Source organism: Musca vetustissima, unplaced genomic scaffold, assembly GCF_032173495.1.
Source record: "Musca vetustissima isolate MV318-11 ecotype Yass unplaced genomic scaffold, APGP_CSIRO_Mvet_v1 utg1892, whole genome shotgun sequence".
Taxonomy (NCBI): Eukaryota; Metazoa; Arthropoda; class Insecta; order Diptera; family Muscidae; genus Musca; species Musca vetustissima.
Genome location: NW_026882990.1, coordinates 251,334 through 265,967, shown reverse-complemented (window position 1 = coordinate 265,967; position 14,634 = coordinate 251,334). Strand labels below are relative to the sequence as shown.

The window sequence follows — 14,634 nt, the reverse complement described above, 5'->3', positions numbered from 1 at the left end:
TGAATTTTTTTATTCTAACATTGAACTCTACTAAAATATATGCATTCTTTCACTACTTTCGATCATAAAATTAAGCTAATAATAAACATAATTTTATATGCATAATTTTCTTTGTAAAATAGTAATTTTATGCCACATAAGCAGTTCAGTTTAGCCAAAATGTGTTTTCGTTTTGTATTTCTTATACGTTATTCGTTCACTCTAAGCAACTAAAGTAAAGCAACTATTAGCCATAAAAGTTCATTGGGTTCAGCTAAACGTTCAACGCCTTCACCGACACACAAAACTGAAAAAAAAGAAAAACTATTCTTCAAAAGCTGTCCTTGTTATCTTCTTGTTGTGGTGGACACGTCACTCAAACCCCATACCACAGAGTAGCATAGAAATATATTATAAATGATAACTGTTATCGATAGAGAGCGGGACATCATTTCAATTCTACACTCCTGCAAAATATTCTTGATGTTGAATATTTTTCAATATCATTTCTTTGTTATTCTTTGTCCCGCAAAAAAGAAAAAAACACAGCATCGTAGGGATAACAGGTCATTGAACTCTTGTGGTTTTGGCTGCTTTGACATGACATAGGAGACATTGACGTTTGCCTCAAGAATTCCATACCATTTTATAAATATTTACATTGGCCTTTGGTTATCTCTAAATGGACAATGAACGACAAATGGTTATTAGTTTGTTTGGTTCGTTGGTGGAGGAAAAACCCGCCATATGAAGCCAATAAACTCATAACCATTGATTTTCATTTATAATTTTCGGTTTTGTATTTTACATGACAATGAACTACAAAAAAAATGTGGGGTTCATAAATAATAATCAAAGGCTGTCGATAAATGTGTTAAATGTATTAATAAATCATTTTTATTAATTACACTATGCAACAAAATCGAGCTGATGGCCTTGGTGTGAGAAGTCTCCTATGGCGTTGAGTGGCGAGTATATTAAGAACCCAGAAGGACAAATTATCCATAGATAAATTTTTTGAGTTATGGTGTGGTGAATTTTTTACTGCTAACTCTAAAGGTCATAAAGAACTTTATATCCTTTTTGCGCCTATTTTTTTTAAATATCCTCCTTGTATATTAAATTTGTCATTTCATTTGCAATTCCTTAAAATATTCACATAAAATTCTATGTCGATTTATGCGTGTCCGTCACGATAGGGATTGCAATATTTAAAATAGAGCTCTGAATTTTGGTATTGCAAATGAGATATATTTGGGGATTTTGGGCACGTTTTTCAACCGAATTGGCTGCAATTAAGTATTTTGGTTCTCATTGTATGAACCGCACCAAAAATTATCAATTTTGACCCAAGTAACCGTTTTTGCTGGCTCCCCTATTAGGTGTTCATCTTTATACTCTACACAACTATGTTCTCAGGGTATTATAGCTTTGTGCAGCCTCAAGAGTTTGTAACACCGCGAAATATTGGTCCTAGACCCACCTTTAAGTATACTGATCGTCATATCTCGACTAGCTGAGTCGATCTAGACATGTGTGTCCGTCCTTCTGTCCATTATAAGTTGTAAACACGATACAGGCCACAGTTATGGACCAATCTTCATGACATTTTGCATGTAGGATGGGTTCTGCCCAATGAAGACCCCTATTGTTTTTGGTAAAGATCGGCTAATGTTTAGGGGATGAAATGGACCAAAAACTAAATTTTTGTCTGATTTTCTGGTCCCTCTAGAGGCCGCAATTATGGCCCAAACAACGCGAATTTCTACATGGAGAAGGGGATTGGGCCAAAGAATAAGCATGCCTGTTTTGATAAAGATCGGTCAATATTTAGCGGGTCAAATGGGCCCTGACTTTTGTGTGAAAAATGACAAAATTTGTATTCTATAGCGTATATATTTACCCCTGAAGGACATAGAGCCGAGAAGTTTGATAGTATATCCAAGAGGAGTGGTTGACCTTTAAACTAATACCAATTATATTGTTGTATGTGCTCGGATGTGGGAGTTACAACTAAATATTTGAAGTTATCTCCGTATTCGTATATTATTTAGTAACCCATTATCACCCTTGAGAGCGGAACTATAGCGCTGATCGCTTTGAAATGTTCCATGAGGTTACAGTTATGGTCAAGGACAACGCCTATAATTTTCAGTGATGATCAGATAATAATTTTGGAATTATGTGGACCGAAAACTTAATTTCTTGTGTTATTTTCGAGTCGATCTATAGACCACAAATGAAAGCCGAACATCACAACACAACCCACGGTGAAAGGAATCTGGACAATAGCTGTACTGAATAGCTGTACTGAATAATATTCGGAAAATATGTCTTACACTGACATATTTTCCGAATATTATTCAGAGGTGCTGTTTACCTCTAATCGGGCAAGAGGTTGCAAATATCACGAAATATTTCCCAGGCTCGGAATAAACATCCGCAGAAAGTTTGGTTTCCGTGGTAGCTGTGTAGGGTATCGTATGGTCGGCCCCGTCCGACTATACTGCTCCGCTCACTGGTTTTATTTTTCGGTATTTTCGAAATTCTATCATAACATGAATTTTCTCTTAAGGGCCCTCATTATTTTTAGGTATTTTGAATGTCTTTTTCATGGTGGAGGTTATAAAAAGTTTGGCTGGGCCGATCTTAACACCGTTTTAACTTGTTTCATGGACTAAATACCATAAGACGACATTTTTTTAACCTTCAAATATTCTACAAAGATTTCGTTCATATTTCGATATTCGTATGTTCTCATCATTATTTTCCTTCTTTATCCGATCCTTTCGAATCTCATTGTGGTCGAAAATAGGTAATTTTCAAAAAAGTTGTCTGATCATTCTCGAGCGCAGTCAATATTCCTAGTTCATACCAGTGCCAGATATGTACTATTTCTAATTGCGATGGAACTCTGAAACTCGGATTTTTCATTGATCGGCAACCATGCCCACCATCGAAATGAAGGACTTGTCTTTATCTCCAAATATCATTGAGCAGACACCAAAACTCATGATGTTTCGGAGTAGCCCCAAATACCCACCATTTTTGGGTATTTTAAGGGCATTGGACACGTTTTCTCATGGGGAGTCAGATCTTCCTTCCAAAAACTATCAATATTAGTATTTTTAAGGCCTACCCATATTTGGACATAAAACGATGTACCACAGTGTGGTGAAGGGTGTTAAGTCTTTGTGCATATGTAGGAAACGCATTTATTATACGAATTGTATGAAATTTGACACAGCGGACTTATTTGACCCAAGGACGAACCCTACTGAATTGGGTTCAGATTTAGATATAGTTACCATATAAGGTATGTCCAATTCCACAAAAGTTCAAGTCACAATTTTTGTCCGATTGAGTCAAAATTGTGCATAGCGCACTGAATTAAGTACAGATTATGTATGTGAAGTTTTGTATAAATCAGTTCAGATTTAGATGTATCTTCCCCATATATATTTTTGTCCGATTTTATGGAAATGTGGCAACAATACCCTTATATTTCTTTCGAAATTGTGTATAGCATATCAAATTGAGCCTATAATGAACTTTGTGCTAAGTTTCTTTAAAATCAGTTCATATTTAGATATAGCTCTCATATATATTTCCGTCCGATTTTATGTAAAAGGGTCACCAATGCCCTTATATTTTTTTCGATTTACACGAAATTGTGTATAGCGAATAAAATTGAGTTTATATTGATGTGTGTGAAGTTTCATTGAAATCGGTTATGATTCAGATATAGCTTTTATATATATATATGTTAATTCGATTTTATGTAAACTCTCAGTGTTTGTCCGATTAAGACGAAATTTGGAATACCATACGGTATTAAGTCTATTATGATGTGTTTGAAGTTTCGTTGAATACGGTTCAGATTTATATATAGCTCCAATATATATATTCGTATGATTTTACATTAATGGTGCACCAAAGAGCCCAAAGTGGTGAAGATCGGCCCCGTCTAACTTTTGACCTTTCCTTACTGGTTTGATATAAAGTTTTGTTGAAGGCTAACAATATTGGTTCATGTGCTGACATAACTCCCATATAAGGGTAGCGCAATTTTGTCAGTATTTCGAAGTATTTCTGACACATTTTCTCATTTTTACGATGTTGGAAATTTTAAATAAACCAGATAATCTCTTAGACAGTTGTTATGCACAGAGATTCAGACAGAAATAGCTAAAGAGAATTATAATACCCTGAATTTTTGTTTCATAGTTGTCTCGGAAACCCATTTCGTAATTGCATACCTCCCACGGACACACCCAATAGTCATTATAATTTTTTATGACAAATTTCCAAACATAATTATTAGTGTAGCACAATTGTTTTACGATTTGAACACACAGCTAACAAATAACATGAAAAATGACTCATAAATTATTGTTTTCAATAATTCTAAAAGACAACAACGACGCTTTTTTTCTCATTTAACGAACTTATTTTCTTTTTTACAACAACAAAGTAATTAACATGAAAATGCCTAAAAAGGAAAAGGAAATTCACACTCCGACAATGGAGACAGGAAAACCTATTAAATAAAATGGTAAAGAAGGGCATGCCAGGTTGCAGGCACCCTCGTACTCACCACAACCAGACCCGACCAGACCAGACGATAAAAATCTATAACAACAAAGTGTTTTCCTGTCATTGTTGTATGTCAAAATGAAACAAATATGGCGCCATAACTAATAATCATAAAAATATCACAATGAGAGAGAGAAAACGAGAAATACAAATGTACTGACAGTTTCCGTGAAACTCGGTGAATTCAACAAACGGACACACACACATGCATTACAAAATTCTATACCCTGCAAGCAAAAACTATCGCGGAAGTTAAGTCGAAGTAACGTCAAGGCGATAGAAACAGTCGCGGAAGATAGTCGCGTTCTTATCGCGGAAGTCACCTCCTTCGGGAAGAAATGAACCACATCCGCGTCACTTCCAAGAAGTAACTTCTGCGTGTCACATGCATTACAAAATTCTATAGCCTGCAAGCAAAAACTATCGCGGAAGTTAAGTCGAAGTAACGTCAAGGCGATAGAAACAGTCGCGGAAGATAGTCGCATTCTTATCGCGGAAGTCACCTCCTTCGGGAAGAAATGAACCACGTCTGCGTCACTTCCAAGAAGTAACTTCTGCGTGTCATATGCGTAGTATCGCGGAAATTACTTCTAGACGTTACGCCCAATAAGTGACTTATTGGGCGAGGGAGTGAGAAACTCACTTCCAATTGCTTGCAGGGTACTTGAAAATAGAAAGAAAATAAATGATTAATAATATTGAAGTAATTCAATGTAATTGAATTTTAATTATGTTTTTATTTCTTTTGGTATCAATATATTAAAAAAGCGAGTGAAAGCGAAAATATGAAATATTCTCACACCATCCATCAAGAATAACATAAATGTTCAATCTGTATAAATTATTTATTTCGTGTGATGAGTTATCGAAATGAGGTTTTATGTTTTGTTCTTTATATGCTTTTGGAAAAATGAGATTAATATCAAAATATCACACTCTTTTAGATGTGATAAATTATACTAAATATTTGAATTGAAATTGAATATAAATAATTGAAATTGAATTACTTTTGTATACACTTTTCAAAAAAAAAAAATCATGAATAAGAATTAAACTTGAGTGTTAAAATGAATGCTTGCCACATGGTGTATTTTGTCAGAAAATGTGTGAACTTTTGCCTCTTCACTTTAACGTAAGAGTAGATGAAAAGTTCTTAAACTCCCTTAGGGATCCCAACAATAGTTTCGTACCAATTGTTATGTTTCAACAACAATATAACAAAACCCAATAAACTTCAGTGCTGAATGCATTTTATTAGAGTGGGTATGAACGAACTCGTTCCTTCAGTAAGTATCATTATATGGGGGGAGATGCCTAATGCTGGCCGATATATTTCATTTTCGTCAGGAACAAATCAGGCAACTATTTTAACCAAAAACCATTGGGGCCGACTATATGATATCCTTCACCACCTTCGGTATATTATATATATGTATTCCTGCAATTGCATGTCCATGTCCCCTTGAAGGAACATACTCATGCATTTCTGCAACCTATGCTAAATATAATTGTACCCTACATAACTATGTTCAGGGTATTATAGCTTTTTGCAGCCCCAAAAATATTGGTCCTAGACCCACCTTTAAGTATACCGATCGTCATATCTCGACTAGCTGAGTTGATCTAGACATGTGTGTCCGTCCGTCCTCTGTTCATTATAATTTGTAAACACGATACAGGCCACAGTTATGGACCAATCTTCACGAAATTTTGCATGTAGGTTAGGTTCGGTCCAATGAAGACCCCTATTGTTTTTGGTAAAGATCCGTTAATATTTAGGGGATGAAATGGGCCAAATACTAAATTTTTGTCGGTTTTCCTGGTCGCTCCAGAGGCCGCAGTTTTGGTCCGAACATCGTGATATTTTATATGGAGGGCTTAAGAATGCGCATCCCTTTTTTGATAAAGATCGGTCAATATTTAGCGGGTCAAATGGACCCTGACTTTTGTGTGAAAAATTACAAAATGTTTATTCTGGGTTGTATATACTTGCTCCTGAAGGACATATACCCGAGAAGTTGATAGTATATCCAAGAGGAGTTTTTGATCTTCAAATTGATACCAATTATATGGCTGTATGTACTCTGATGTGGGAGTTATACGTAATTAGGCAAAGGTTACTATGTGCATAGTATTACTATTACTCCATTAGAGGACGGAAATGTCGCGCTGATCGCTTTGAAATTGTACATGAATTTCCGATTTTGGTCAAGGACGACGCCTATTGTTTTCGGTGAAGTTGAGATTTCATTCAGTGGGTGCAATGAACCGAAGACTTTAATTTTGTCAGATTTTCTAGTCGCTTTAGAGGCAATTATTATATACAGAACATCATATATTTTACAAGGTGAAGGGGATCTGACCAAATACTTAGAGCGGCTGTTTAGATGATGATCAGTCAATTTTCCGAGGTCAAATCAGCCAAAACCTAAAGTGACCAATTTTTTATTTTATGTCGTAAAAATTCACTTCAAGAAAAAACATTTTGAAAACCAGTGAGCGGAGCAGTATAGTCGGACGGGGCCGACCATACGATACCCTACACAACTACCACGAACTCTAACTTTCTGAGGATGTTTATTCTGAGTCTGAGTAATATTTCGTGATATTTGCCCCCTCTTGCCCGATTAGAGGTCAACAACACCTCTTCCTTACTTTTTCGAATATTCAGTACAGTTCATCTAATTACTTGTCCAGATTATCTTCATGGTGGGTTGTGTTGTGATTTTCGGATTATACTCGACTCGAAAACACACAAAAAATTAAGTTGTTGGTCCATTTCAACCCAAAATTTTAATCTGATCATCACCGAAAATTGTAGGCGTTGTTCTTGACCATAACTGGAACTTCATGAAAAATGTTAAAGCCATCGGCGCGATATTTTCCCCTCTAATGTGGTAATGGGTTACTAAATAATATCTGAATACGTAAGCACCTGTAAATATTTGACTGTAACTCCCAAATCTGAGTAGATACATCACTATATTTGGTATCAATTTAAAGGCAAACCACACCTCTTAGATATGCTATCAACTCCTCGGGTCTACATCCTCCAGGAGTAAATATATATGCCATAGAATGCTAATTTTGTAATTTTTCACACAAAAGTCAGGGTCCATTTGACACGCTAAATGTTGGCCGATCTTTATCAAAACATGCATGCTTATTCTCTTGCCCAATCCCATTCTCCATGCAAAAATTCGCGGTGTTTGGGCCATAATTGCGGCCTCTGGAGCAATCAGAAAAACCGACAAAAATAATGTTTTTGGTCCATTTCATCCCCTAAATATTAATCGATATTTTCCAAAAACAATAGGGGTCTTCATTGGCCAGAACTCATCCTACATGCAAAATTTCGTGAAGATTAGTCCATAACTGTGGCCTCTATCGTGTTTACAACATATAACGGACAGACGGACGGACGGACACACATGTCTAGATCGACTCAGCTAGTCGAGATATGACGATCGGTATACTTAAGGTGGGTCTAGGACCAATATTTCGCGGCGTTACAAACATTTGGGGCTGCAAAAAGCTATAATACCCTGACAACATAGTTGTGTAGGGTATAAATATGCAAGACTTAGAAAGTGGAGTTGTTGACCTATAATCGGTAAAAAGAGTGCAAATATCACGAAATATTGCCCAGGCTCAGAATATAGAACCGCCGAAAGTTTGCTTTTGTGGTAGTTGTGTAGGGTATCATATGGTCGGCCCCGTCCGACTATACTGCTCCGCTCACTGGTTTTATTTAGATCTCACCGTTCTAGACTTAATTCAGTACGCTATGCCAAATTTCGTGCAAATCGATGTTCGGATATAACCACCATGTAAATTGTTACTCTTCACTGGGACTAGACTAGGAAAATTATTTCAGTGTTAGATACAGCTTCCATGGATACTTTCCGCGTAAATCAGCAAAAAAAGGAAAAATTATGGTAGCTGCTGCTAACCTACCAGCCAGTCAGCCAACGTAGTAGAGATTGGCTGGTGTTTTCATGTTCTACCGCTACTGGTGTTGTTGTTGTCGTCAACGAACATCGACACTGGTAAAACAGTCGAAAAACTCCCTAAATGTCGAACATGGGTCCATTATAGACCACAATTTGCTCTCTCCAAAATGATGCGATATGTGGCTGTATCTGTTGTGGATCAAAAGATATGGGCCTTAGAACCCTATAAAAACAAGGAAATTATTTCTACATGACAGAATATCCTTTTAAATAGCATGGTGTTTTTTGGTGACGGGGATTTAAGACTTTCTCCTATTGACAGATACCAACACCGGCTACGCGACAGGAACTCCTTCAACTCCGATATTTTCACAAAAATTTCTCAACGTACCGAATTAAGTGTAGTATAGCATGTCTCAAGTTTGACTTAAATCCATTCAGATATAGCTAGAGAATCTGGCATGCATCCAAGTAATCGGCACCGTCCGAATTTGATTATTATTATTTAACTTTTTTAAAGATTTGTTTTTTTTTATTTTTAACCCTTTTAACCACTTGATTATCTTACTTATTTCCCATTGCAATCCTTGAATACTTGATCCAAACATTTACAACACTTCACTTGTTTAAATGTCTCTGGGCAATCTTCATGTGATACGTGCTGTGATCAAATTAATATAAAACTCTGCTTCTTTATTACAACAGCAGTATATTATAGTCTATTGTTATGCTCTCACGCACACGAATACATTTTCAGTAACAATGATTTAGTTACCAAGGATAACAAATCCTTCAGTTAGTAAAAAAAGCAACAATTTTGACAATTGTTTCTAATTTAAAATTTTCCTCTTTATATCGTTTTTAGGAAGCCTATCGTCGCTGGGTGTGCAGTACGTTGGTGCCATATTTTGCCGAACCCAACGATGTTATAAAACCACCAGAAATCTATGAAACCACAACGGACAGTGGCCAGTATCCTCATAAGCTATATGAACAGCATGGACAGCCAACGGGTCAAAATTCGTATCAGGCTGCAGTTGGAAACGATGGAAGTAATCAACGTGCGACAATTGCATTGAACGCTAAAAGTAGTGACAACAACAATTCACCCACCTCATATACCACCAACAGCAGTAGCGGCGAAGGCGGCAACAACAACAACCACAGCAACAATACCAACATGGCCTCAAACATGACTACCTCTCATTTAACGATAACAACAGCGACAACAAATACTACTACCACGCATACAGACGACAACAACAACAGCAATAATACAAGAATGTCATCAACTAAGCTAACAAAAAGAGCAGCAACAACATCGAATTACAATACGGCAAAAACAACAACAACAACCACAACGGTAAATAGCAATAATAACAATTATGATGACATTCAGGCACATTTGCATTGGCAACATCAAGAACAACAACAACAACAATTGCAACATACATCCAACAATCATCACCATGTTAAGCGAAGAAACACACACGAAGAAGAACAAGCAGCAGCAGAACAACAACAACAACAGCGACATCACATCAATAGCAAACAATTTAATGATAAATTGCAACGTAATTACATTCCGAGCGATAATGCATTACATAAAAGACCATCACCACCACCACAGACAATGGCATCAGCAACCAATAACACTCCAAGGCCACCAATATCATCAGCAGCATCCGAATCAGTAGCCATGTCGAGAGCATCTGCGGCCCAGGCATCGGGCTCGTCGATAACAGCAACAACAATAACATCACCACCAACATTAACCAGAAAAACACAAGCATTAACATTTAACGATGTCATCTTCATCAATAAAACGGGGACATCGACGACGGCAATGACGAGGAGGAGGTTGACCACAACAACCATTGACCACTACTCCTCGGCGGCCACAAGTCCAAATCGAAGAAGTGCCAATGATGATGAGGACGACGACGACGACAATGCCAGTGATGATAATACTGCCAGTGGCTTAAATAGTTCGGGTCAACATTACGATTATAACAATAAATCAACGAATAAAAGACGAAAACGTAATGACGATACAGTAGCAGCAGCAGCAGCTAACAATAAACCCAATTTAGCGGAACAAGATAGCAATGGCGATGCGGTAGATGATGACGAGATGCCGAAGCATCATCAAATCGAACAACCAAATAATAGTAAAATAGTTGTCAAACAACCACAATTACAACAACAACAGCAACAATCCATTAATTTCATAACGACTGCCAATAGTGAGGATTCTTTATTTGATAAGGATCCGGTGATATCGAAATTATTGAAAAGGTTTGTAGTTGGTTTCTTATGAATATTCATACACATAAACTCGATTACAAAATGGTTTGAAAGTAGCAGTCGGAGTTGCCACACAGTGGTACAGGGTATTGTGTATATGTGTATTTTTTTGTAACAATCAAATGGGAACGAGTTAGACCCATAGTTATACCCTTCACCACACTGTGCAACAGGGTATTATGTCTTTGTGCATATGTTTGTAACAGGCAAAAAGAATCGAGATATACACATAGACAAAGTACAGGTCTCAATTATAATCTGAATTGGATTAAATTTTGCACAGCTTATTTATTTGGCCCAAGGACGAACCCTATTGAAATTTGTTCAATTGAGTCAAGAATGATTTACATTAAGTTTCGTGAAAATCGGTTCAGATTTAGATATAGCACCCATATATATTTTCGTCCGATTTTATGTAAATCCTGAACCAAAACCCCCATATAGCATTCGATTTGCACGGAATTCGGAATAGCATACTAAATTTAGTCTAGAATGATGTGTGTTAAGTTTCGCGGTAATCGGTTCAGATTTAGATATAGCTCCCATATATATTTTCGTCCGATTTAATGTAAATCCTGAACCAAAGTCCCTATATATCATTCGATTTGCACGAAATTTGGCATAGTGCACTGAATTGGGCCTTGAATAATGTGTGCTATGTTTCGTGAAAATCGGTTCAGATTTAGACATAGCATATATATATATATATTTCCGTCCGATTTAATATAAATGGTGCACCAAAGTCCCTATATATTTATCGATTTTTATACCCTACACAACTATGTTGTCAGGATATTATAGCTTTGTGCAGCCCGAAAATTTGTAACGCCGCGAAATATTGGTCCTAGACCCACCTTTAAGTATACCGATCGTCATATATCGACTAGCTGAGTCGATCTAGACATGTGTGTCCATCCGTCCGTCTGTCCATTATAATTTGTAAACACGATACAGGCCACAGTTATGGACCAATCTTCACGAAATTTTGCATTTTGGATGGGTTCTGGCCAATGAAGACCCCAATTGTTGTTGATAAAGATCGGTTAATATTTAGGGGATGAAATGGACAACATACTAAATTTTTGTCGGTTTTTCTGGTCGCTTCAGAGGCCGCAGTTATGGTCCGAACATCGTGATATTTTACATGGGGATCGGGCCAAAGAATATTTAGCGGGTCAAATGGATCCTGACTTTTGTGTGAAAAATTACAACATTTTTATTCTGAGCTGTATATACTTGCTCCTGAAGGACATATACTCGAGATGTTGATAGTATGTCCAAGATGATTTATTGACCTTCAAATGGATACCAATTATATGGCTGTATGTACTCCGATGCGGGAGTTATACGTAATTAAGTAAAGGTGACTATGTGCATATTATTACTATTACTCCATTAGAGGACGGAAATGTCGCGCTGATCGCTTTGAAATTGTACATGAAGTTCCGATTATGGTCAAGGACGACCCTTATAGTTTTCGGTGAAGTTGAGATTTCATTCAGGGGGTGCAATGAACCGAAAACTTTAATTTTGTCAGACTTTCTAGTCGCTCTAGAGGAAATTATTATATACAGAAAATCACATATTATACAAGGTGAAGGGGATCTGACCAAATATTTCGAGCGGTTGTCTAGATTATGATCGGTCAATTTTCCGAGGGTCAAATCAAACAAAACCTAAAGTGACCAATTTTTTTTTTTTGGAAAATATGCAAGACTTAGTAAGAGGAGTTGTTGATCTATAATCGGTAAAAAGGTTGCAAATATTACGAAATATTGCCCAGGCTCAGAATATTGAACCGCCGAAAGTGTGCTTTTCGTGGTAGTTGTGTAGGGTATCATATGGTCCGTCCGACTATACTGCTCCGATCACTGGTTACAAAGTTCGGCATAGCGTACTGAATTGAGTCTAGAGTGATGTACGTTAAGTTTCGTAGAAATCGGTTCAGATTTAGATATAGCTCCCCATATATTTTTTCGTCCGGTTTAATGTAAATGGTGCACCAAAGTCCCTATATATCGGTCAATTTGCACGAAATTCGGCATAGTGTACTGTATTGAGTCTAGATATAGCTCCCATAGTCCCAATATAACTTTCGATTTGCACGAAATTTGTTTCGTGAAAATGGGTTCAGATTTAGATATCGCTCCCATATATATTTTAGTCCGATTTTATGTAGATCCCCAGCCAAAACCCCTATATATCCTCTAATTTGCAGAAAAGTTGGCACAAAGTACTTATTTGAGTCTATAATAATGTGTGCTAAGTTTCGTGAAAATCGGTTCAGATTTATATACAGTTCCCTCATATATTTCCGTCCGAATTAATGTAAATTGTGCACTTAAGACCCAAAGTTTACCCGATTGGTACACAATTTTGTACAATGTACTAAAGTTCGTAAATACTTACGAGTGTCAAGTTTCCTTGAAATCGGCTCAGATTCAGATATGCATAGTTTCCATATATACTTTCGACCTGTCATGTTAATTGTACAACAAATAATCAATGGGTGTCTAATTGAGATTAAATTTTAACCCGATGCTTTAAATCGATTTACAAAATTTGGCATAGGTTGCAGGATGGCATGTGTAGGGATTGATGTCATAAAGATAAACATTACATATTTAAGTTCGTTCAATTTCATGATAATGTCTCTTCGAAAATGAGGCATCTGTCAGGATATATATGTAGAATATACCACAAGTGGTGAAGGGTATCATATAGTCGGCACGTCCGATATTACTACTTTCCTTACTGGTTTTATTAAACATTTGACCATAATGGAGGTATGTACCAAAAGGAGATTCCCAATAGGTCCATCTTCACACTTAATATTGACCATACATCTTTAAAATATTGACCGTTTGGTACATCATTTCATATTAATTTCATGCTCATAATATGCCCTGTCATTGCAGATCAAAACGTAAAGTGGAATTCCGCAAACGGCGGCGGATACGACCCTGTCTAAGTGTTTGTCAGACGGTCGAACAAAAATGTCCATATCTGTTGCCGGCAGACCGGGCGCCAGCAATGCAAACACAATATGCCGGTGAACCAACATTTTTATGTCTAGGTATGATGGTCATATATCCTGGTATCAGGATAGTAACTCAATTTATTTCATTTTTTTTTAACATGAAAAAATATATTCTCCTTTTTGTTCCTTTCGGCAGATTATAATATTGCGGAAACGGAAGAACAATTACGCAAGGCCAGTCATGGCCCCAACGAATGCTGTTACACATATTGCCAAACGGCAGCCGATGGCATCTGTACCTATTGCAATGAATTTCTGGACGCAAAGGATATTGAACGGGAAGCCGAAAGGATTAACAAGGAGAATGTTAAACGCCTCCACAACATAACGATAAAGGCGGGCGGCAATGGAAAAGCCCCCAGAGTGGAAACGAAAATACAAAAACAATTGGCCAGCGACGATGTGCAAATGTCCACTGTGGCCATTGCGGTGCGTAACGATACCTGGACCATGAATGTGACCCGACTGGCTGAACGTTTGCCTTACTATGCCTACTGCGATGGTGTTTATTACTATGATGAGGATATTGATGATATGCCGGCAATAGCCTATTCCGAGAATTGTCCGGCCTTGCCGACGGTGCAAAGTCGCTGTCGCATACCATACTGGGCTACCAACTATGAGACATCCGGCGAGGAGTGGGGATCATATCGTAAACATAGTGAAGCCCAAAAGTTGATGGTGTGGCTGAGTTCTTTGCTGTGTCTGTGGTCGTGTTATACAGCGCGCATCTTAAGGCTGCAGCGTAAGCCAGAGAAG

The 14,634-nt window shown here is 37.2% G+C and overlaps 1 protein-coding gene across 1 annotated transcript in view; it reads left to right on the top strand.

The window, feature by feature from the left end:
- LOC133329721 (probable serine/threonine-protein kinase DDB_G0282963) overlaps nt 1-14,634 on the top strand; it is a 150,579-nt gene that overhangs the window by 135,346 nt on the left and 599 nt on the right. Inside the window, exons 5-8 of the mRNA XM_061538187.1 lie at nt 9,394-9,864; nt 9,928-10,826; nt 13,754-13,911; nt 14,012-14,620. Coding sequence (XP_061394171.1) covers nt 9,394-9,864; nt 9,928-10,826; nt 13,754-13,911; nt 14,012-14,620 — 2,137 coding nt within the window. The remainder of the gene's footprint in view (nt 1-9,393; nt 9,865-9,927; nt 10,827-13,753; nt 13,912-14,011; nt 14,621-14,634) is intronic.